General features: G+C 51.9%; 1 protein-coding gene across 2 annotated transcripts; it reads left to right on the plus strand.

Annotated features, from left to right (window-relative positions):
• The first annotated feature begins 1,206 nt into the window (after nt 1-1,206).
• On the plus strand, nt 1,207-23,087 carry Axin1 (axin 1). Of its 2 annotated transcripts, XM_090324935.1 has the most exons (10): nt 1,207-2,139; nt 9,383-9,523; nt 11,511-11,607; nt 12,331-12,468; nt 14,695-15,227; nt 16,139-16,309; nt 17,554-17,799; nt 19,682-19,789; nt 21,270-21,437; nt 22,374-23,087. In XM_090324935.1, the coding sequence occupies exons 1-10, from the start codon at nt 1,286-1,288 to the stop codon at nt 22,498-22,500; spliced, it is 2,583 nt and encodes an 860-aa protein (XP_090181061.1). In that variant the 5' UTR covers nt 1,207-1,285; the 3' UTR covers nt 22,501-23,087. The 2 variants fall into 2 exon arrangements, with proteins under 2 accessions (XP_090181061.1, XP_090181062.1); XM_090324936.1 differs by lacking the exon at nt 19,682-19,789.
• Nucleotides 23,088-23,422: the final 335 nt, after the last annotated feature.

Genomic DNA, 23,422 nt, shown 5'->3' on the forward strand with positions numbered 1-23,422 from the left:
TTCTTTAGTGCCCAGGCTGGCTTTGAACTACGTTTCTCAGATCTTAGCCTCCTGGTAGCTAGGAGTACAGGAGTGAGCCCATCATGCCCAGTTCAAAGTATGTAAATTCTATGCTTTTTTTTTTTTTTTAACAGTCCTGGGGCTTGAACTGACTCAGGGCCTGGGCACTGAGCTTCTTTAGCACACAAGGCTAGCACTCTATCACTTGAGCCACAGCGCCACTTCCAGCTTTTTCTGTGTATGTGGTACTGGGGAATTGAACCCGAGGCTTCATGCATGCTAGGCAAGACAAGCACTCTTACCACTAAGCCACATTCCCAGCCCAGTTTTATGCTTCTTTAGCTAAAAGTCGTAATTACATATTGATTTTGCTTTTCCATAATTTCTCTGGCCTGAATTTCTATGTACTTAGTTACTATTTGCAATCTGAAATGAATCTCCCTGCAAGAAGAGATGATAGCAGCCACGTGCACCCTTGTACATTTCCAGGAGTGTCTGCATTGATGCAGAGAAATGATGTTGTGTACACTGACTACATTGCTGTATCAATTCCTGTGCCTTAGAGCCAGGCTCTTCTTTTACTGGATCTTCAATGTTGAATGTGGCCCAGATCAGTTGGTCCCGTAGGTGTGTCCTACGAGTTGCCCTGGCATCTTGCTGTGTACCCCCACCTGTCGCAAAGAGTGCCAAGTATGGAGTGATGCAGTAGGCAGAAATGACAGAATTGGGAATTGGAAGGCAGCCATGTGCCCAGTGCTCTGTGGTGTGCTGTCTGCCCCCTGTTGAGTGCTTCTCGGGCCAGTGGAGTGACTTCTTCATGTGTCAGGAGCCTGTGGTTAGGGCTAGAAGCACCTTTCCTTCCTCCAGTCTTCTTGCCCTATGGCTTCATTCAGCTCTTTGGCCACAAAAGGTGGTCGTCAGGTCCCTCGTGCCTGTGGGGTTCACACAAAGGATCCTTGAAGAGAAGCGTCCTCCGTGTTCTGTGCACTCCCTCAGCATGGGCGGCTTCCCTGTGTTTGTAAGTCTGCGTATGTTGTCTTACGTAGAACAAATGATGGGGCCAAAAATGTATCTCTGCTGGAGATCTGAACTGAGTCTCTCCTTCAAGCAGAGAGTGGGGGCTCCACTGCGTGTCTTGAGAGAACCTCTGGTTGCATCCATGGACTACTTTCCTAATCTTTGTCCTCTTAATGGTTTCAACAGGGCAGATTGATTCCCTTTGGAGCTGTAAGTACTGATGTATTAGGGTCAGCGCGCATTGTTCATTGACGCACAGAGTCCCAAAATGAATATCCAGGAGCAGGGTTTCACCGAAGATGCCCCCCGGCCCCCAGTGCCTGGTGAGGAGGGAGACTTGGTGTCCACAGATCCAAGGCCTGTCAGCCACAGTTTCTGCTCTGGGAAAGGTGTCAGCACTAAAGGTGATACCTCCACAGCTACCCCAAGGCGCTCAGATCTGGATCTCGGGTATGAGCCTGAGGGCAGCGCCTCCCCCACCCCGCCGTACTTGAGGTGGGCAGAGTCACTGCACTCCTTACTGGATGACCAGGATGGGATCAGCCTGTTCAGGACTTTCCTGAAGCAGGAGGGCTGTGCTGACCTGCTGGACTTCTGGTTTGCCTGTAGTGGCTTTAGGAAGCTTGAGCCCTGCGATTCGAACGAGGAGAAGAGGCTGAAATTGGCCAGAGCCATCTACCGGAAGTACATCCTGGACAGCAGTGGCATTGTCTCACGGCAGGCTAAACCAGCCACCAAAAGCTTCATCAAGGACTGCGTCATGAAGCAGCACATTGATCCAGCCATGTTTGACCAGGCTCAGACAGAGATCCAGTCTACCATGGAGGAGAATACCTATCCGTCCTTCCTCAAGTCTGACATTTACTTGGAATACACAAGGACAGGCTCAGAGAGCCCCAAGGTCTGCAGTGACCAGAGCTCAGGGTCTGGGACCGGGAAGGGCATGTCTGGATACCTTCCTACATTGAACGAGGATGAGGAATGGAAATGTGACCAAGATGCAGATGAGGAAGATGGCAGAGACTCTGCTCCCCCCAGCAGGCTCACCCAGAAGCTGCTCCTGGAAACAGCTGCTCCAAGGACCTCCTCCAGTAGACGGTACAGCGAAGGCAAAGAGTTCAGGTGAGTCAACACAAGGTGTCCCATTTTCTATGCTCACCTCTGAGGCCTGGAGGAGGATCAAGAGAAGGTGTTGGTAGCGGATGGCTTTGTCTTTCAACCCAAACTGAATGTACTTTCCCTGTGATTGAATTGTGTTTTTACTTTATTTGTATGATAAGTTCATCTTTGATGTTGGATTTATTAATTTTTGTGGTACTGGGAGTTGAACTCAGGGAATCTACCATTAGAGCTATGCCTCCAGCTGAATTTAAAAAACATATTTGTAATGTTGAAAATACTTTTATGAAGAATAGGCTTGCTGGGTATGGTGGCACCTGCTTGTAATCCCAGGTACTTGAGAGACTATGGCAGAAGAATTGCAAGTTTGAGGCCACTCTGGGCAACTTAGCAGGATCCTATCCAAAAATAAAAAAATAAAAGAAGGGGCCAGGAGCGTGGCCTAGTGGTAGAGTGCTTGCCTAGCATGCACGAAGCCTTAGGTTTGATTTCCTGGTACTGTATACACAGAAAATACTGGAAGTGGCACTGTGGCTCAAGTGGAAGAGCCTTGAGAAAGCCCCATGACAGTGCCCAGGCCCTGAGTTCAAGCCCCCGGACTGACACACACTCGCACAGAATTTCTTAGACATATAATGTGGAGACCGGTACTGTGGCTTGAGTGGTAGAGCTCTGGCAACCTTGAGAAAGCCCAAGGACAGTCCCAAGCTCAAGCTCTGGGACTGGCAACAACAACAAAAAAAGAAAAGTTAGGGGCTGGGAGTTTGGCCTAGTGGTAGAGTGCTTGCGTAGCATGCACGAAGACCCGGGTTCAATTCCTTGGTACCACATACATAGAAAAAAAGCCAGAAATTGTGCTGAGGCTCAAGTGGTAGAGCTCTAACCTTGAGAAAGTCCAAGGACAATGGTCGAGGCCCTGAGCTCAAGCCCAGGACTGGGAAGAAAAAAAAAAGTTATAATGTGGTTTAAATGTATCTTTGTTTGTTTGTTTGTTTGTTTGTTTATTTTTGGCCAGTCCTAGGGCTTCAATTCAGCCTGAGCTCTGTCCTTGGGCTTTCTCAAGGCTAGCGTTCTACCACTTGAGCCACAGCATCACTTCTGGCTTTTTCTGTGTATGTGGCACTGAGGAATTGAACCCAGGTCTTTGTGCATGCTAGGCAAGTACTCTACCTCTAAGCCACCTCCCAGCCTGAGCACTAAAATTTATGTCTTTTTGCGTAAAAGATGGCTTTACCTGGAGACAATATCCTATGGGCTTAATAACAGGAGGGATATCCACATGTCTTGAAACGTAGAGAATTATAACGATGCTCTGTGCAGTGGTCTTCTGGAGGTGCTTCCTGGTAGCTGAAACGATGAACAGGTCATTGTGTGATAAGTTGTCCAGGCATGCAGACCTTGTGGAGCTTGGGTGGTGGGGAGGAGGTGGTGTCAGTGCCTGGCAGCCCGGGCTGTGGGTGCTCTTGTCTGGGTGAAGGAAGCTGCTACAGCGTGGAAACCTGGTTCTTCCTTTTTTTCTTCTCTGTGGTCCCATGTGGTTACAGGAGGTTTATTTCATGTTTGGGTTAGCACCTGTTGTACTTGTAAGTGGGATGCTTGCATTTTCTTTTTTTTTCCCCAGGGGGTGGAGGGTATTGTGACTTGAATTTAGGGCTAAGGTGCTGACCCTTTGCTTTTTTTGCTCAATCAAGGGTGGTGCTCTACACAAGTTGCAGCACCACTTCCAGCTTTTTGGTGGTTAATTAGAGATAAGACTCTCATGAACTTTCCTGCCGAGGCTGGCTTTGAACTGTCATCCTCAGATCTTAGCTTCCAGAGTAGGTAAGTTTTTGGTTTTTGATTTTTGTTGTTTTTTTTTTAATTCTTACCTGATACTTGAACTCTGGGCCTGGGCTTTGTCCCTGAGCTCTTCAGCTCAAGGCTACCACCTTACTCCTTGAGCCACAGCCCCACTTCCCGTTTTCTAGTGGTTAATTGAAGATAAGAATGTCTCGTATTCTTTAGGGCCTGGGCTGGCTTTGAACAGTGATCTTCAGATCTCTTCCTCCTGAGTAGCTAGGATTACAGGCGTGAGCTGCCTTGGCTGGCTTCAGAATGCTAGTGTTGAGCAAAAGAAGCTCAGGGGGACAGTATCAAGATCCTGAGTTCAGCCCCAGGACAGGAGCCTGTAATTCTATTCGGGAGGCAAGAGTTAGGGATGGTTCCAGGTAGCCAGGGTATGAAACTTCCTTAGACTGCCTCACTCAGTGGCTGGGTGCAGTGGTACCACCTGTTATCCCAGATATGGGGAAGCATAGGGGCTGAGCACAGGGATGCACACCTGTTGTTCTCAGCAACACGAGGAAGCAGAACATGAAGGGAAGCAGGATACTTGTAATTCCACTACTACTACTCTGACATAAAGTGAGACCCTACCTCATAAATAACCAAGGCAGAAGGCAAACGTGCATGTAACAGGATTAATTCTTCAACTTTCTGCAGCCAATAAATTGAACATTTGTAAATCAATACAGGGTTAAGACTTCTGAGAGTTAAATTTCTTTAATACAGTTCAGTGTGCTAATCTTTTTGTTCCTTTTGCTTATTGGACTTAAGCCAAATGATACTTACGTCCTTTTTTCTTTTCTTTTCTTTTTCTCAAGTCCTGGGCTTGAGCTCAGGGACTGAGCACTGTCCTTGGACTTTCTCAAGGCTAGAGCTCTACCACTTGAGCCTCAGCACCACTTCCAGCTTTTTTCTATGTATATGGTACCGAGGAATCGAACCCTGGTCTTTGTGCATGCTAGACAAGCACTCTACCACTAGGCAACACTCCCGGCCCTTCTTTTTTTCTTTTCTTTGAACTCAGAGTCTCACCATCTTGCTTAGTTTTTCCACTCAAGGCTGGTGCTCTACTACTTGGAGCTTTACTTCCACTGTTTTGTGTAGGTTTTGCTGAGGCTGGCTTTAAACTGTGACCTTCACCTCTCAGCCTCTTGGAGTTCGTGATGCCTATGTTTCCTGGAGCCACTGGACAAATGAATTGGCTTGAATTTGAACCCTTTTTCTCGCTCCTGTGTTTGTATGTGTATGATAAACTTTCTGAAGATGTTTGAAAAGTAAATATTTGATTTGTTTAAAAAAATAACCTAAAAGAATTCAGATTTGAGGGGCCGGGAGTTTGGCCTAGTGGTAGAGTGCTTGCCCAGCATCCACGAAGACCCAGGTTCCAAAAGCCAGAAATGGTGCTGTGGCTCAAGTGGCAGTGCCTTGCGGAAGAAGCTCAAGGACAGTGCCTACACCCTGAGTTCAAGCCCAGGACTGGCAAAAAAAAAAAATTCAGATTTGAATAGGAATATTTATTTATTGTGGTGTACTGGGCATATACTTCAGGGTTTTGTGGATGGTAACCAAGTACTCTACCACTGAGCTGCTTACCTGCTCCAGTTAGAAACATTGTTAGGGTGATACTATAGAAGGAAACAAGGGCTCAGATCTGTAATCTTACCATCAAGGTTTAAAGCCAGCCTAGGCAGAAAGTCTGTGAGACTCTTATTTGCAGTTAACCAGCAAAAAGTCAGAAGTGAGCCAGGTGCTGTGGCTCATGCTGTGATCCTAGTTACTCAGGAGGATGAGATCTGAGGATTGTGGTTCAAAGCCAGCCTGGGCACTAAAGTCTGTGAAACTCTTTATCTCCAATTAATCACTAGAAAAACGTGAAATGGGGCTAAGGCTCAAGGAGTAGGGCTACAGCCCTGGACAGTGCCCAGGCCCAGAGTTCAATACCCATGGCACACAACAAAACAAAACAAAAAAGACAAATGAAGGTGTGGCTCAGCGGTAGAATTCCAACTGGAGGGGCCGGGAGTTTGGCCTAGTGGTTAAAGTGCTTGCCTAGCATGCATGAAGACCCGGGTTCGATTCCTTGGTACCACATACATAGAAAGAAGCCGGAAGTGGTGCTGAGGCTCAAGTGGTAGAGCTCTAGCCTTGAGAAAGTCCAAGGACAGTGCTCAGGCCCTGAGCTCAAGCCCAGGACTGGCAAAAAAAAAAAGAATTCCAACTGGATCAAAAGAGCTAAATGAGCATACGAGGCCCTGAGTTCAAGCTCCAGCAGTGAGAGGCACACGTGCATGTGAGCGCACACACACACACACACACACACACACACACACACACACACACACACACACAACTGGGCACCAGTGGCTCACACCTGTAGTTTTAGCTACTTAGAAGGCTGAGATTTGAGGATTGTGGTTGAAAGCCAGCTTGGGTAGGAAAGTCTGTGAGATTCTATCTCCAATTAATCACCAAAAAGCTGGAAATGGAACTGTGATTCAAGTGGTAGAGCACTAGCCATGAGTAAAAATGCGCTCGGACCCTGAGTTCAAGCCACAGGATTGACACAAAAGAATTTAAAAACAGGAAAAGATGACATTACAGGCCTATACATTGTAGCACATACCTATAATCCTAGCCTGCAGGAGCCAGAGACAGAAGGATCACAAATTCAAGTCCATCCTGGTCTACCTAGGAAATTCTAAGCTAGCCTGAGCTATGTTATAAGACCTTGTCTCATAAAAACAAAACAAAAAAGGTAATTCTGACTCTCAGGAGAGGATCCTGAAGGCATAGTGCCTCTGCCTCTGATCATATGGAATAATACCTACTAGAGTAATTTTCTTTTTTAACCTCTAAATTTGAAGGTTGGGCTACAGGGAAAAAATAGCTCAGTTCTGATTCCTAAGTCTAAAAATTGCCAAGCCCACCCTGCTGGTGTCAGGCCAGCAAGCACACTTTTCAATTCTTGGTCATAATAGCAGCTCTGCTGTTTATATTTTGGTTTGCTCTATTTGTAATACGCCACCTTTGCCATGAAGTTAAAAGTAAATGAGCCTGCTGCTTGTAACCCTAGCCACACTGGAGGCTGAGATCTGAGGATTACAGTTGAAAGCCAGCTCCGCAGGAAAGTCCATGAAACTCTTTACCTCCAGTGAATCACCAAAAAGCACCAAGAACTGACAGGCACCCATGCGCACACACGCAGGCACTGTGGGCCACCCCAGTTGGGTGTCCCTTATTTAGCTGAAAGGGCAGTGGCTGACTGGAGATAAGAGACACATGTCTTTTTCTGCTAGGTAGGCTTTGAATTGTGATCTTCAGCTCTCAGCTTCCTGACTAGCTAAGATTGCAGGTTTTAGCCACTAGCACTCAGCTTTGTTTGTTTGCCAGTCGTAGTGCTTGAACTCAGGGCCTGGGCATTATCTCGAGTCTCTCTGTGCTCAAGGCTATCGCTCTTACCACTTGAGCCATAGTGCCATTTCCAGCTTTGTCTGTTTATGTGTTTCTGAGGAATTGAACCCAGGGCTTCATGCATGCTAGGTAAGCATTCTACCACTAAGCCCTATTCCCAGTTCCCCCAGCTTATTTTTTTTTTTTTTCAGTATAGCAGTTTTACTGGTTAATTGGAGATAATAGTCTTGCAGACTTTTCTGTCCAGGGCTTCAAGCCCTCATACTTAGATCTCAGCCTTCTGAGTAGTTAAGATTATAGTTATGCCGTTTGCTGTAGGAGCATTGTTGTCTGTGAGTGGACAGGTTCAGAGCACCCATGGCACTGAAAGGACAGTGTCTCACATCGACGGCGCTGCCAACCAGCAGTGGACAGTGTCTACATCCATGGCACTGTCATGACTAAAAGGACAGTGTCTCACATCCATGGTGCTGCCATCACTGAAAGGACAGTGTCTCCCATCCATGGTGCTGCCATCACTGAAAGGACAGTGTCTCACATCCATGGTGCTGCCATCACTGAAAGGACAGTGTCTGAAGATCCACGGTGCGGCCATGACTGAAAGGAGAGTGTCTGAAGACCCACGGTGCTGTTCATGAATGGACAGCCCCAGAGCGTTGATGGTGCTTTGTCCATGAATGGATAGTATCTGAATGTCAGTGCCTCTGTTATCTGAACTGACCGTGTCAGAGCATAGTGTGTTCAACAAGTGGACAGTATCAAAACACCAGTGACATTGTCATCCATAAGTGAACAGCATCGGAACATTTACTGAACATAACACAGTGATGACAGTTATTCCAGTTATGGCTGTTAGTAAGCTGCTTTTAAAAGTTTTCTTACCTTGGTCAGGGCCCTGTGCTGTAAGACCTTGGATGTGGCTGACACTTCTTACTTAATCCATGGGGAAGACCCCAGGTTCATCTTTGTATAGTGTGGTTGGGGTGGGCTTCTGTCTCTGGGTCTCGGGGATGGTGGGGGCTGTGGGAGGGAGGGAAACTGTGCTCATTCTCTCCCGGACATGTTCTAGACTGATAGCTGTGTTCTTCTTGTGGTGGGATGCAGATTGATTCTTTGAGGTGGAAACAGCTGAATTTGGTCAGACGAACAGGAGCTAGTCTGTACAGTGAGGCTTAAGTGGGGGCAGACACAGTGACCTGCAGGCAAGGCCTTAGTCACTTCCCCTGGCCTACCTGCTTTCTAGCAGCAAGGCACTTTTGCATGTTGCTTCAATGCCAACTTAGCGCTGTCCTCACTGCTGCCATCTCAAATGCAAAAAGCTGAAGGATGTCTTGGACCAGCAGGTGTTTTGTTTTGGTTTGGTTTTTGATGGTCTTGTAGCTTGAACCCAGGGCCTGGGTGCTGTCCCTGAGCCTCTTTGAATCGCAAGGCTAGTGCTCTACTACTTGAGCTACAGCACCACTTCTGGCTTTTTGAGTAGTTTATTAGAGCTAAGAGTCTCATGGGGACTTTTCTGCCCTGACGGGCTTTGAACCATAATCCCTAGACTCTCTCCTCCTGAGTAGTTAGGATTACAGGCTTGAGACACTGTGCCCAGCTGGAACCAGCAGTTTTGTGTATGTAGTTCTCCCATCAGTGATTGCATGGGCAAATGGCAAAACTATATTTGTAAATTAGTAAACGTAAAAAAGGTGGGTTCAGTGGCTCGCTGAAGCCAGTCCAGATAGAAATGTCTCTGAAACTTTTTGTTGCCACTAAAAAATGTCTCTTGGGTCAGGAGTGTGGCCTAGTGGTAGAGTGCTTGCCTAGCATGCATGAAGCCCTGGGTTCAATTCCTCAGTACCGTATACACAGAAAAAGCCCAGAGTGGTGCTGCGGCTCAAGTATAGAGTGCAAAAGAAGCTCAGGGACCACGCCCAGGCCTTGAGTTCAAGCCCCGGGACTGGCAAAAATAAAAACAAAAACCAAGGGTGTTGATCTGCCGCCACTCATATGCCTTCCTTGTTCACAGGTGTGGACCCTGGCGGGAGCCTGTCAGCCCCTACTATGTCAACTCTGGTTATGCCCTGGCCCCAGCTACCAGTACCAACGACAGCGAGCAGCAGAGCCTGTCCAGTGATGCCGATACCCTCTCCCTTACAGACAGCAGCGTGTAAGTCCTGCCCCTTCTGGCCACATGCTTCCAGGATCAGTGCCTCCTCTGCTCCTTGGCTTTGCTGTCTGGGTCCCAGCAAGTGGAACTCAGGTGCAGCTGAAGAGCAGCAGGCTGCTCTGTGGCCTGTGTCATTTAGAACTCAGCCAAGGCTGGATTTGACCCCCAGCTCCAGATCCACAAACAACAGCCCAGTCCAAGCATTGAGCTGGTCATTCACCACCTCCGTCTGAGGCCAAGGCTTCCTGGAACTCTTGAGAGAGGAGAACCCAGGGGCAAAGCTTAGGCAAACCCTGGAGCCATCCTGCAAGAGGATCTGGCTTCCACTTCCTCACAGTTTCCATGTTCCATGTTCAGGTCAGCACTGGATAGCCATCTGCCTCTGCAGGTAGCAGGACAGGAAATGTAGACTTTGGAAGGCTGCATGGCTGTTCAGACCCTGTAACACTGGTTGCTGTCTCTCTACCTATCCTTTCTCCCCTTTTCCCTCCCCCCTAAGTCTTAGGGCTTGAACTCAGGGCCTACACGCTGTCCCTGAGCTGCTTTTGCTCCAGATAGCGCTCTACCACTTGAGCCACATCACTACTTCCATCTTTTTCTGTTTATGTGATAATGAGGAATCAAACCCATGCATGGTAGGTAAGCACTCTACCGCTAAGCCACATTCTCAGCCCTGCGTGCATGTGCGTGTGTGTGTGTGTGAGATATGTATGTATGTATGTATGTATTTTTTCAGTTCTGGGTCTTGAACTCAGGGCCTGGGCACTGTGTTTGGGTTTTCTCAAGGCTAGCACTTGAGCCATAGCACCACTTCCAGCCTTTTCTGTGCATGTGGTACCAAGGAATGGAAGCCAGGGCTTCGTGCATGTTAGGCAAGCACTTTGGGTTTGTTTTTTTTTTTTGGTATGTGTGTGTCATGGGGCTTGAACTCTGGGCCTGGGTGCTGTCGCCTGAGCTCTTCAACTCAAGGTCACCGCCCTACCCTTGGAGCCACACCTCCACTTCCCCTTTTCTAATGATTAATTGGAGATGAGCCTCACAGTCTTTGATTCCCGGGCTGGCTTTGAACCCATCCTCAGATCTCAGCCTCCTGAGTAGCTAGGATTGCAGGTGTGAGCCACTGCACCCGAGTTAGGCAAGCATTCTTATGAGTACGCCACATTCCCAGCCCTACCTGAAACTTGTGTCAGATAAGCTGGACCAGAACCCCAGGAGACAGATTCAGTCTAGAACTATTGCTTCAAAATATATGTTCTCTGTGGCTCAGGGATGGGCCAGGACCTGCAGCTTGTTGACCAAGCCACTGAGTCCCCCAGCTTCCACGTGTACGGGAATGGACCTGTTGGTTCCCTGTCCCTATGACATGCCTCTTGTACTTGCCGTGTCCTCTTCTAAAAGTATGAGAATGGAGAGCTGGCATTTTTAGCCATATCTCTTTTGAAGTTACTCGAGTTCCATATGTCTTCTTTCACATGCACAGCCCTCCCGTAGGAGTTGTCTTGCCACCTTTTTTGCAGCCTTGTAGAAATTTCTGGTCAGAACATTATGCCCCTGGCCTTAGCAGTAAAATGAGGTCATAGCATACATTTCCACAAAAGCCAAAAATAAATAGTTCAGGCTTTCAGGCTTTGCAACTGCATGCAGTCTCCGTCACACATTCCACCTTCCCACTCTTACTCCTGTAGAATTCTTTGCTGTCAGGCCTTCAGAAGACCTTGCATTGCAGTTGGTGGACCCTGTTACATACATAAGGCTTGCAGTGCTGAGCTTCAACAAAATATCCAATATGCCTGGTAGCAAAACACTCCATGGCTGTGCTGTGTGATGGCGTATGAATTGTATGCATGTGAGTGCCGTCACAGTGCATGTGCAAGCCTGCACATGTGTGTGGCGCTGCACCTGGGGCGTGTCCATTACTCCCAGCGGACTGACAGTCCGCTGGACCTCATTTCCTGTTGGAGCTAACCCGACCCCTTTCTCTGCACAGGGATGGAATCCCCCCGTACAGGATCCGAAAGCAGCACCGGAGGGAGGTGCAGGAGAGCATCCAGGTCAATGGGCGGGTGCCTCTACCTCACATTCCTGTAAGTACTGCCCCATCACCCTCACTGTCCTGTCTTCGAATGGGCGTTAGCTCCACCACTCAGAGTTGGCTACCATGGCACCAACTGGTCTCTTAGGCATGGCCTGTGCACGTTAGTCCAAAAGAGCCCCCAGGCTACCATCGAGATGTACATGCCTCTGGTGTTTTGGGGTTTTTTTGGTCAGTGATGGGGGCTTGACCTTGGGTCTGGGTGAGGTCCCAGCGCTCTTTTGTTTAAGCCTTACCACTTTGAGCCACACAGTACCACTTCTAGTTTCCTAATGGTTAATTGGAGAAAAGAGTCTCACAGACATTCCTGCCCAGGTTGGTTTTGAACCATGATCCTCAGATGTCAGCCTCCTGAGTAGTTAGGGTTATAGTTGTGAGCCGCCAGCACCTGGCAGAATCACCCCTTTTGTGACTGAGCCAGGGCCTCAGGGCGCCCCTGAAGCAGGTCAGAGGGGAGCATGGTTACCCAGCTCTATCTGTAAAGTCCTCACTGGTGATGAAAGAGAGCAGCAGTGTTTCATATTGGTGCTGATGCCTGGGCTTGAACCATCCAGGTGTTGTTGTTGTTGTTGTTGTTGTGGGTCTTTGGGCTTGAACTTGGCTTCCAGGTTGGTAGTTGTGAGAAGCTGCCGCCTCTGGGAGAAGAGGAAGCTGGCACCAAGTGAAAGGGGCACACCACGTGGAGTGAAACCTGCCAATCCCTGTCTCACTGCAGCGCACTTACCGAATGCCAAAAGAGATCCGAGTGGAGCCACAGAAATTTGCTGAAGAGCTCATCCATCGCCTAGAGGCCGTCCAGCGCACCCGGGAGGCTGAGGAGAAACTGGAGGAGCGGCTAAAGCGTGTTAGAATGGTGAGTGGGCAGGGCTCCTCAACAGTGGTAGCAAGAAGGTGTGGCTTTCTCCCCAGCAGAAAGAAGAATGGCCGGTTCTGGTGCTCTCACCAGAGTCAACTCCACAGTTCTCAGGAGTGAGGCTGGTGCCAAGGCTCAGAGAATGGTGTTCTTTGATTTCATAGAAATTGTTAAAATGGGCTACGAGCTTGGCCTACTGGTAGAGTGCTTGCCTAGCATGCACGAAGACCCGGGTTCAATTCCTTGGTACCACATACATAGAAAACACCAGAAGTGGTGCTGTGGCTCAAGTGTTAGAGCGCTAGCCTTGAGAAAGCCCAAGGACAGTGCTCAGACCTTGAGTCAAGCACTGGCACTGGCAAAAAAACAAAAACGCCACCTCCTATATTTCTAGCCCATTGGCTCTGTGGTCAGATGGACTGGGGCTCCTATGCATGTCTACATGTGATGGTCTGAGGCAGTGCTAAACCTGGTACTGCCCAGGCCTCACCATGCCCTTGTCTTCCTGCATCCTCCTGGCTTTTCAGGTTGTCTGCTGGACTGCTGGCTGTCACAGCTTACGATTCTGTAGGCTGTATTATAGCACAGCCTGCTGCAGGTTATAGTCTCTCCTCTTCGAAGGACTTATTATTAAAAAATTAGATAAAAAACCAAGAATGTGAAAAACCATCAGCCACATGATTAGCACTAAATATTTCAAAACCCTATAATTGGAGGTGGGGGTTTAGCTCAATGGTAGAACACTTACCTATTTTGTGCAAGTTCCTGGGTTCCATCTCCAGAACTAAAAATAAGTAAAAAGGGCAAGGAATGTGGCTGAGTGGCAGATGGCTTGCCTAGCGTGCATGAAGCCCCGGGTTCAACTCTTCACTATCACATAACAGAAAAGGCCAGAAGTGGTGCTGTGACTCAAGTGGTAGAGTGCTAGCCTTGAGCAAAAGACATTCAGAATTCCTGAATTCAAGCCCCAGCACTGGCAAAAACAAATGAATATAAATGAATAAACACTGTGACTGAATTCCTACATATGCAGAAACTAAGATGTTTCTACCAAGGTTGTCCTGTGAATTTGGAGCTTCTTCCTTCCTTCAGTCTTCAAGGTGATAACATCAAAATTTGTGTATTTTCATAAACCTTTTGACTGAGAACTAGTCTCAAGTCCCCAAGCCCTTTGAGCAAGTGGCCCACAAGCCCCTCAGCGTGGCCCCTGTTTGTCCCTCACACAGACTGGTCACCAGCAGAGGAGTGCCTAGTCTGTGCTCTGCAAAGACTGGCATGCTGATTCTGGTTGCATTTAGCTACCCAGGGTCTCATGCATGCTAGGCAAGCATACTGCCATAAGCCATATTCCCAGCCCAAGAGTACCTTTGTTTTGGGGCAGTGGCACTCCTTCCCTTATATCATAAAACTATTTTTATTTATTTATTTTTGCCAGTCCTAGGTTTGAGCTAAGGGCCTGAGCACGGTCATTGGACTTTCTGCTTTTGTTTTTGTTTTTTTGCCAGTCCTGGGCTTGGGCTCAGGGCCTGAGCACTGTCCCTGGATTTTCTCAAGGCTAGAGCTCTACCACTTGAGCCACAGCACCACTTCTGGCTTTTTGCTATGTATGTGGTACCGAGGAATCGAACCCAGGTCTTCGTGCATGCTAGGCAAGCACTTTAACCACTAGGCCAAACTCCTAGGCCCTGTCCTTGGACTTTCTTAAGGCTGGAGCTGTACCACTTGAACCTCAGCACCTCTTCCAACTTTTTTCTATGTATGTGGTACCCAGGAATCAAACCTGGGTCTTCATGCATGCTAGGCCAGCACTCTACCACTAGGCCAAACTCCCAGCCCAAAACTTCTTTTTTTCTTTTTTTTTTTTTTTTTGGTCGGTAGGTCATGGGGCTTGAACTCTGGCCTGGGCGTTGTCCCTGAGTTCAAGCCCCGGAACCAGCACAAGAAAAGAGAACTCTATTGAAAGAAAACTACACTTCACTGAACCAAAGTGAAATCTGTACAGAATGTTTCCTCTGGTCACAGTGGACCCCAGGCCCCATCCCCTGTGTGCTGTCCCCCACTGCTCCAGGGCGTGTTCTGTGCCTTTTGTAGTCCAGCCATGTGCTGGGCCGGAGCCCCTGTTGTGACCTCCAGGACCACGGTACAGCGGCTGCTCCTCTCCTCTTCCTGCCTGCTTTCTGGGCGCACCCAGGACCAGTTTTAACAGCGCTGCTCTTGTCTCCACAGGAAGAAGAAGGTGAGGATGGCGACTGGCCCTCTGGGCCCCCGGGAGCCAGCCATAAGCTGCCTTCTGTGACAGCCTGGCACCACTGCCCGCCCCGCTACGTGGACATGGGTTGTGCTGGGTTGCGCGATGCCCATGAAGAGAACCCTGAGAGCATCCTGGACGAGCATGTGCAGCGTGTCATGAGGACACCTGGCTGCCAGTCCCCCGGGCCAGGCCACCGTTCTCCCGACAGCGGGCCCGCGGCCAAGCTGGCGGTGCTGGGGGGGGTGTCCTCAGGGCACGGGAAGCACGTGTCCAAGTCGGGGACAAAGTTGGAGTCTACGGGCCTGCACCACCACAGACATGTCCACCACAGTGTCCACCACAGTGTCCACCACAGTGCGTCCAGGCCCAAGGACCCGGTGGAGGCTGAGGCCGCCCGCAGGGCCCAGGGCACATTCACCTGGGGCCCAGAGTCCCACAGCCACTCCAAGCCCCGCAGCTACTCAGAGACCTCCGCTGCTGCCCCCGGTGCTGGGGACCTGGCCTTCAGGTGAGTTCTCACTGCCGGCTGCATGCCCGTTCACAGGAGGCAGAGCCCTCCTGCCAGTACCAGCCCACGAGGGCAGCCAGGACGCCATGTTCCTGTGGAGGCATGGCCTTCTGTAGAAGCCAGGGCTGTCCAGGGCTGTCCAGCAGGGCCCTGGGGAATGGGAGGTGAAGAACAGCCCCCCCCATACTCTTGTCTAGATGCTTATCTCTCAGGGTTTTCTTCAGTGTGTTTTTGCTTGGTTTGGGTTTGGGGGTTCATTGTTTTTGTTTTTGCTGGTCTTGGGGCTTGAATTCTGAAGAGCCTGGGTATTGTCCCTGAGCTGCTTTTTGCTCAAGGCTAGTGCTCTACACTTGAGCCACAGCACCACTTTGGGCTTTTTCTGGGTAATTTATTAGAGATGAGAGTCTCATGACGGGGGGCAGGAGTGTGGCTTAGTGCTAGAGTGTTTGCCTGGCAAGCATGAAGCCAGGGTTCCACTCTTCAGTGCCACATAAACAGTGCCCAGACCCCAAGCTCAAGCCCTAGTACTGACTGAAAGAAAAAAAAAAAGAAGAAGAAAGGAGTGGGAGAGGGAATGGACCAGGAATGTGGGTGGCCTAGTGGTAGAGTGCTTGCCTAGCATGCAGGAAACTTGGGTACCATATACGCAGAGAAAGCCGGTAGGTCTCGGAGCCTTTCCTGCCCACCCTGCTTTGAGCTGGGATCCTCCCTCTCCTCCTAATTAGCTGGGGTTACAGGCGGGAACTGCTGGGAAGCAGTTTCTCCCAGTGTGTTGGAGACAGAAGAAACCCCCGTTTTTGAACATTCGGAGGCAGTGACATCCACAGTGGGGAGCAGGCCCTTCTTTTGGGTGTGAGGGCCCAGCAGACACTGTGGAAGGCCACGGTGACCTCCAGGCCCTGCTCTTGCAGTGGGAAGGCAGGCACATCCTCCAAAAGAAGTGCCAAGAAGACAGACTCTGGGAAAAGCAGCAGCACTGAGGTGCCGGGCTCCACAGAAGATGTGGAAAAGAACCAGAAGATCATGCAGTGGATCATCGAGGGGGAGAAGGAGATCAGCAGGCACCGCAAGGCTGGCCATGGGTGAGTGGAGTGCCCTTCCGGAGCCTGCCCTGCCCGTTCAGGGAGGGAGGGTGGCCCTTCCTCCCCAGGGCACCCGGGGGCCCTGGTCCTCACCTTCCTGCTGTCAGCACCACCGCTCTCAGAGGTGATCTCTGGCTTCTGGATCCAGTGTTTGCTCCTGCAAGTCCTCTTGCCTACAGGCCATGTGAGCCAACCTTGGGTTGCTCGCGTCTGTTTGTCCCCTTTCCTGAGAGGCAGGGGATGCTCATGTGGCGTGCAGCCAGGGCTTGAGGGTCAGCCCTACGTAAGATGGCTCTCTGGGGGTTACCTCACCCGTCCCATCCATGTCTCATTTGCCTGGTCATCTTCTGTGGGTGGTAGTGGCTGTGGAACTTCAGCTGAGGGCCTGCGCCCTGCCTCTGAGCTCTTTCTGCTCAAGGCTAGTGTCTACCGCTCTGCACCCTGAGCCACAGCTCCACTTCTGAGTTATTTTGGTTTTTTGCCAGTCCTGGCTTGAACTCAGGGCCTGGGCACTACCATTAGTCCTTCTCAAGGCTAGCTGAAGCTTAGGGGGCCCAGGAGTGTGGCCTAGTGGTAGAGTGTTTGCCGACATATACGAAGACCCGGGTTCAATTCCCCTGAACCACATACATAGAAAAAGCCAGAAGTGGTGCTGTGATTCAAGTGGCAGAGTGCTAACCTTGAGCACAGTGTGGCCAAGGTCAGTGCCCACGCCCTGAGTTCAAGCCCCAGGACTGGCAGTTAACCAGTTAGTAATACCTGTAATCCTACCTACTCGGTAGACAGATCTGAGCATTCTGATTTGAGACTCGTGAGACTCGTCTGCATTTAACCACGAAAAAGCTAGATGTGGGGCTGTAGCCAACCTCAGTTCTTGAGTTCAAGCCCCAGAATTGGCACCAAAAGACAAGAGAAGGCGGGTGCAATGGCTCACGCCTAAAATCCTATCTACTCAGGAGGCTGAGATCTGAGGATTCTGGATCAAAGCCATCCCAGGAACTAGAGTCCATGAGACTTTTATCTCCAATTAACCAATTAACTACTAGAAAACTGTAGCTCAAGGAGTAGGGAGGTAGCCTTGAGCTAAAGAGCTCAGGGACTGCGCCCAGGCCCAGAGTCAAGCCACGACCCATGACAGAATTGGGTGGAGGGGGGCATGTACATGAAGCTGAGGATGCTGCTATGCCTTTTGTGGTCAGATGCGGATGTATGTGGTCACTCGTGCCTTGTTCTTACTCCTGAAGGTCTTCTGGGACCAGAAAGCAGCAGGCCCATGAGAGCTCCAGGCCCTTGTCCATTGAGCGGCCTGGGGCTGTGCACCCCTGGGTGAGCGCTCAACTGCGGAACTCTGTTCAGCCCTCTCACCTGTTCATTCAAGACCCCACTATGCCCCCCAACCCAGCCCCCAACCCTCTGACCCAGCTGGAAGAGGCCCGCAGACGTCTGGAGGAGGAGGAGAAGAGATCCAGCAAGCTGCCCTCCAAGCAGAGGTGAGTCTGAAGCAGGAGGTGGCCGGAGGTCCACCCGGATGGCTCCTCTTCCACCTAGAACCCCTGAGAAGGCCCTCTGGGAAATACTGGAGGTTGAGGGTGTGGGACCACAGGGAATATCCTCACTGCCCTTTTTGACCAGCTCGTGCCAGGGAGCTGTGTACTCCCAGTATGCCAGGGATGGGACAGGCAGGCAGGCCCACAGACAGCTGCAGGACAGCATGGGCTGAGGCTGTTGGCCTCCTTCAGGGATAGCGACACACCACGCAGCCACACGGGGGCGCTGGGCAGCTTTGAGGGGCATAGAGGTGACCCTCTGGAGAGCAGCCTCTCCTTCCTCCTCCTCTGCCTGCTCTTTCCTTCCTTCAGGGTCTCTGTGGTTGAACTCCCTGTACTGTAGCTCAGCTACCCCCTCTTCTGTCCTCAGGAGGACATTGGGCTCCCTAGGTCACAGGGGGACCCTCCTCTTTGGGTGCCAATTTTTTGTCCAGGCAAAAACATAGCTTCTTTGGGGCTGGGAGTGTGGCCTAGTGGTTGAGTGCTTGCTTAGCATGGACCAAGCCCTGGGTTCCATTCCTCAGTACCACATACACAGAAAAAGCCAGAAGTAGGGCTTTGACTCAAGTGGTACAGAGGTAGCCTTGAGCTGAAAAGCTCAGAAGAGCACTCAGGCTTGGAGTTCAAGCCCCACTTCTGACAAAAAATAAAGAGAATACAGCTTCTTTGGCCTTTTTGTCAGAGAAACTGACCTTGAGGCTATTGTACTAGAAGTTTGTGGCCCAACAGAATTCTCAACTGTTGCTAAGAAGTTGCTTGTTCCTCTTGCCATGCCTGGCCTTGTGTGCCCTGGAATCCAAACCCATTTCTTCAAGTTGTTGCTTCCCATAGAGTTGTGCAGCCCTGATGTGTATTGGTGTGGACTGTCCCTAGTCCTGGAGTGTGCCGTGCCCCTGGTCTGTGTTGATGAGGACTGTCCCTAGTCCTGGAAGTGTGCTGTGCTATGTGGCTTGGGCATCAGAGGTCCTTGTGACTTACATAGGCTCTGACTGCAGCAGCTCCAGGGACAGAGCAGGCCACCGCTATCTGAGCTCTGAGGACATGCCACCTTGTGCTCAACTCTGCCTGCTCTGCGGAGAAAATGCCCATCCTGGGCTGAGATTGGTACGTGCCTGGAGTCTGGGCCCCGGTGGGCTCTGCCTCTGCGTGCAGGGCACTCTGGCCCTGCCGTGCTGACACCTCATGTGATGGACATGGTTGTGATTTTCTCCCTCTGACCAGAGATACCAGCTGGGCTACAAGAACCACTCCAGGCCTAGATCTGGGGGCGAAGTTTCAGCTGGTGCCTCCAGCCTCTCTGTATGTGGGATTCGGTGACTGGTTTCTCTTGCCTGATGCCGGAAATTGTTCTGAGCAGGCACAGGCTCCTGGGGTGGAGATGTGCTGGGCCCCCGAGCTTCAGACAGATCCCAGGCAGGTCAGTGTCACCGAGTAAGACGTGCAAGTACCGAATCCATATACACAGGCCTCCGTCCCCTCGGCAGGCCCCAGACGGCCACGTGGACCATTGTGTCATCCATCGCTGGTTCCCCACTGGCCTGGGGACGGCGTAGGAGGCCCCTCCCCATGAAGGGGCTGCAGACAGGGTCCCTCCAGGAGGCTCTGCCGTGCGACCGTGTACAGCGGTTCCAGGGAACACAGGAGGAAATGGAGGTGCCCTGGATGGGGTGACATCATGCTTAGGTGACAGGGCCCTGGGTTGCAAGAGGCCCACGTGTCTCCCACTTAGACCCAGCGCGTGGGTCCTGTGCTCCTGCTCCAGCCGCCTCTGCCCGGGGTCTGGCAGTGCGGGTCTGGCCCTGCCCTGACGTGGGTTGTTCCCTAGGTATGTGCAGGCGGTCATGCAGCGGGGATGCACCAGTGCCAGGCCCGTGTGCAGGCCGGTGCTGAGCGCGGTGCCAGCCGTGTCGGACCTGGAGCTCTCCGAGACAGAGTACGTGCCACCCAGGTCCTCCCAGCCCTCCGCCTGGCTCGGAGCCGTCCCGGGACTCCTGAGCTCTCGAGGCACCAGGCTGGGGAAGGGCCTGCCAAGTGTGAGCCTCTCCCTTGTCTCCATTAGAAGAGGTGCCGACTGCCCGGTGATGCTGTGTCCAGTCGTCCCGACCTTCATCTTTCCTCTGCCCTGAGGAGTTTTCTAGCCAGCCCCAGACTCCCAGGCTCACAGTTCTGCACAGTTATCGTGGTGTAGTTCCCTCTTTTCTTCATGTTTTTATTTTGTCAGTTTTAGGTAGTTGGTTGAAGATAAAAGGGTCTCACGAATTTTCCTGCCTAGGTTAACTTTGAACTGCCACCCCTCTCAGACCTCAGCCTCCTGAGTAGCAAGGATTACAGGCGTGGACCACCGCCCCCGCCTTTATTTAATCAGTAGCTGTACAAAGGGGTGTGACGGCACAAGCCGGTTGTAAGCACCGAGTCTTGGTCCGAGTCCTGCCCTCCCCGCTCAGCGCCTCTCCTCGGACGCACTCCTTTCGCTGTGGCGCCTGTAGCTTGAGCTGCACTCATCTGTTGCGGGGTCGGCTTGGCCAGGAATGAACTCTGCCACCTCCACCCGCTGGGTTCCGTGTGAGCCGTGAGGTCATTGCTAACCCTTCCCTTCCCTTAGGAGGATGGGATCCCCGGGGCCCAGGCCTTTCTAGGCTTACCTAGCCCCAAGTCTGTTAGCTCCAACCCTGGGCCAGCAACAAGCCGTGTGCTCAGTGCCTCTACTCTGGGGCAGCCCCGGGTCTGCTGAAGAAAGAGCCTCCCGGGTTGGCGCTTCTCTTGTGGCCCAGCGATGCTCCACGGGATGGGCCAAGCAAGCAGTGCCTGGAGTCTGGTGTGTGCAGTGGACAGCTGTGTGCCAAGGCAGCTTCTCTTCCCAGACTCCGGAGGGTTCCCCCGGAGGCTGGACCCAAGCAAGCCTGGGATAGCTCCAGGGTGATGGGAGGAGCAGAGGAGACACTGCCTGTCCCCTAACCAGAGCCATGCCACACTTTCAGGCTGAACCCTGAGCTCTAGCTTCTTGCTCACTCTAGAGATCCGGCCGGCCTGCGGGACTGAATTTCTAGATCTACGAACAGTTCCAGTCCCTGTCATTTAGATGTTTGAAAGATTTTACTCAAGTACAGGCAGATGGACTCCTGTGGCCATTGTGAGAAGCTGGGCTCCCCTAGAAGGGGCTGCCGGGGGGGGGGGTGCCACCTCATCAGCTAGACCTAAGGCCTGTCCAGGGACATCAGGTGGGCCTGGGTATCCACTGGTAACTGGTAAAGGGGGCCTTCAGCACTTAGTGGTGGGTGGCAGGGCCTGTGGATGTCACGTTCCTGAGTGAAGTTCTCTCGGGGGCCGCCTGCCCTCTGGTGGCCGCCAGGGGGTGGGAAAGCACCTTTTGATTCTGTGACCTTACCCAAGGTTTCCCACTCTGTCTGCCACAGGATGAAATCACAGAGGAAGGCGGGTGGTGGCAGTGCCCAGCCCTGTGACAGCATTGTTGTGGCCTACTACTTCTGCGGTGAGCCCATCCCCTACCGGACCCTGGTGAGGGGCCGTGCAGTCACCCTCGGCCAGTTCAAGGAGCTGCTGACCAAGAAGGGGAGCTACAGGTGAGAAGAGCGGCCTCCATCAGGACCGAGCAGGCATGTCTGTTCAGTCCCCCCTGCCTCCTAACTTACTCCTCCCAGCCTCGGTGTGGCCCGCTGCTTCAGGCTCGCTGAGCACATGGAAAACAGACTTCATTAAAACCCCGGGTCGAGGCTGGGAGTGTGGCTCGGTGGTAGAGTGCTGGCCTAGCAGGCATGCAGCCCTGGGCGTGATTCCTCAGCACCGCATACACAGAAAAGGCTGCAAGTGGTGCTGTAGCTCAAGTGGTAGAACCCTAGCCTTGATCGTAAGAAGCTCAGGGACAGTGTCCAGGCCCTGAGTTCAAATCAAGGAAGGAAAGAGTCCTGCAGGACTCACGCCTCCAGGTGGCTTGGGGTTTGGACAGACCCCGTTCGGGCTCCATTTCTCGGCTAGGGAAATATACCCAACCGGTGGAGACCTGCATGTGCCAATGTCATCCTGGCAGGCCTTGGCTCTGCAGTTTTTCACCTGCTGGCAGAGTCAGGCTCCTTCCCTGACACCTCCTTCCCCAACTTGTGCTGAGCCCCTGGGCCCCTGAGGCACTTGAGGGGAAGTCGTGGTCCTGAGCTGGGCCTGACCTGGCAGTTGCAGAGGCTGCGAGTCAGGCCAGAACAGACGTGAGGTGATGTACAGACAGAAGTCTGTACTGTCTGTGCCACAAACATGACCTGAGCCTCTCCTGCTGGAACAGAGCTGAGGTGGTCAGGGTCCTTCAGAAGCCCCACAGCTGCCCCAGCCCTTGCTGCAGCAGGGAAAGGGCTCATGGGGTGTGCAGTCCACTGTGAGCTTACGGCCCAGGGTAGGCCTGCAGTCACCCCGTGTGCAGTCCTCCGTGAGAGGACGTACACGCATGTATATGTGGGAGGGGCGAGGCTCTGAGTTGACCCTCCCGCCACTCCCGGTGGTTCTGTCCCCAGATATTACTTCAAGAAAGTGAGTGACGAGTTTGACTGCGGGGTGGTGTTTGAGGAGGTGCGGGAAGATGAAGCCGTCCTGCCCGTCTTTGAAGAGAAGATCATTGGCAAAGTAGAGAAGGTGGACTGAGCAGCAGGCGCCCAGAGGGTGCCCGTCGCTGGACGTGCCCTCAGAGTCTTGGGGACTCCGGGTCTGGGTGGACTGGGCTCCCTCTGAGTGAGGCCCCACAGGCTTCTCTCTCACCCCGCATAGCAATACTACAGCTTTCTACCCGGAGGGCAGCCCACCAGAGCCTCCTCCAGTGACCCCCGGCGGCCCTCTGCTGCAGAGCGCAAGGCGAACCCACAGATGCCTCACCCTTTGGCCCACAGGCCAGATCCACCTTTCCCTTGGGGACTCGCCTAGTAGACTGGGCACAGTGGGCCCCGGGGGCCTGTCAATTGTACACGTCACTGAGTGCCTTCAACACAGCTGTCTCTTGCCTGCCACTGTGTGAATCTGGCGGTAGAGTGCCGTAGGCCTCCTCTGCCTGTCTCTAGCCACTGGCTCAGCAGGTCATTCTGGTCCCTCCTATGTAAGGGCCCGTGTAAATAATGTACATTTCTCAGGCCAGGGCCAGCAGGGGCTGACTCAAGCCCGTTTTTCATGCAATGACTTGTACAATTATCTTTTCAAAGGTACTTGGATAATCATGAAATAAAAGTTTTTGAACCTTCCTTGGTTGTGGGCTGTACCTGTCTTGAAGTTTCTGGTTCCCTGGGGCATGCTGTGCTGGAGTCCACGCAGAGGGTGGAGTCTGAACTGCTAGGTGTACCTCAGGCTCAGAGAAAAGAGCCCACCTTGTGGATGGATCTCAAGTCAGCGTGGAACAGGCCCCAGGAGGCTGAGGGGGGCCGGGCTCGTTCAGGAACCACACAAGAATGGAGGACAACGTCTTTATTCATGGCACACTGCTCCCTCCAGCGCCAGAGGGACTGGCCCCTCCCTTGGCCAGCACAGCCAGCGTGGGAGGGCAGGACTAGAGCTCTTCCTTGGTCCCCACGGTAGAGTT

Source organism: Megascapheus bottae, chromosome 36, assembly GCF_031878675.1.
Source record: "Megascapheus bottae isolate mThoBot1 chromosome 36, mThoBot2.hap1, whole genome shotgun sequence".
Classification (NCBI taxonomy): domain Eukaryota; kingdom Metazoa; phylum Chordata; class Mammalia; order Rodentia; family Geomyidae; genus Megascapheus; species Megascapheus bottae.

Excerpts from the sequence above, each read along its gene's own strand:
- Axin1 (XM_090324935.1), top strand. The coding sequence starts at position 1,286 with ATGAATATCCAGGAGCAGGGTTTCACCGAAGATGCCCCCCGGCCCCCA. Across the intron at positions 15,228-16,138 it reads GCTGGGGACCTGGCCTTCAG|TGGGAAGGCAGGCACATCCT; the intron begins GTGAGTTCTCAC and ends CTGCTCTTGCAG. Across the intron at positions 17,800-19,681 it reads AAGCTGCCCTCCAAGCAGAG|GTATGTGCAGGCGGTCATGC; the intron begins GTGAGTCTGAAG and ends GTTGTTCCCTAG.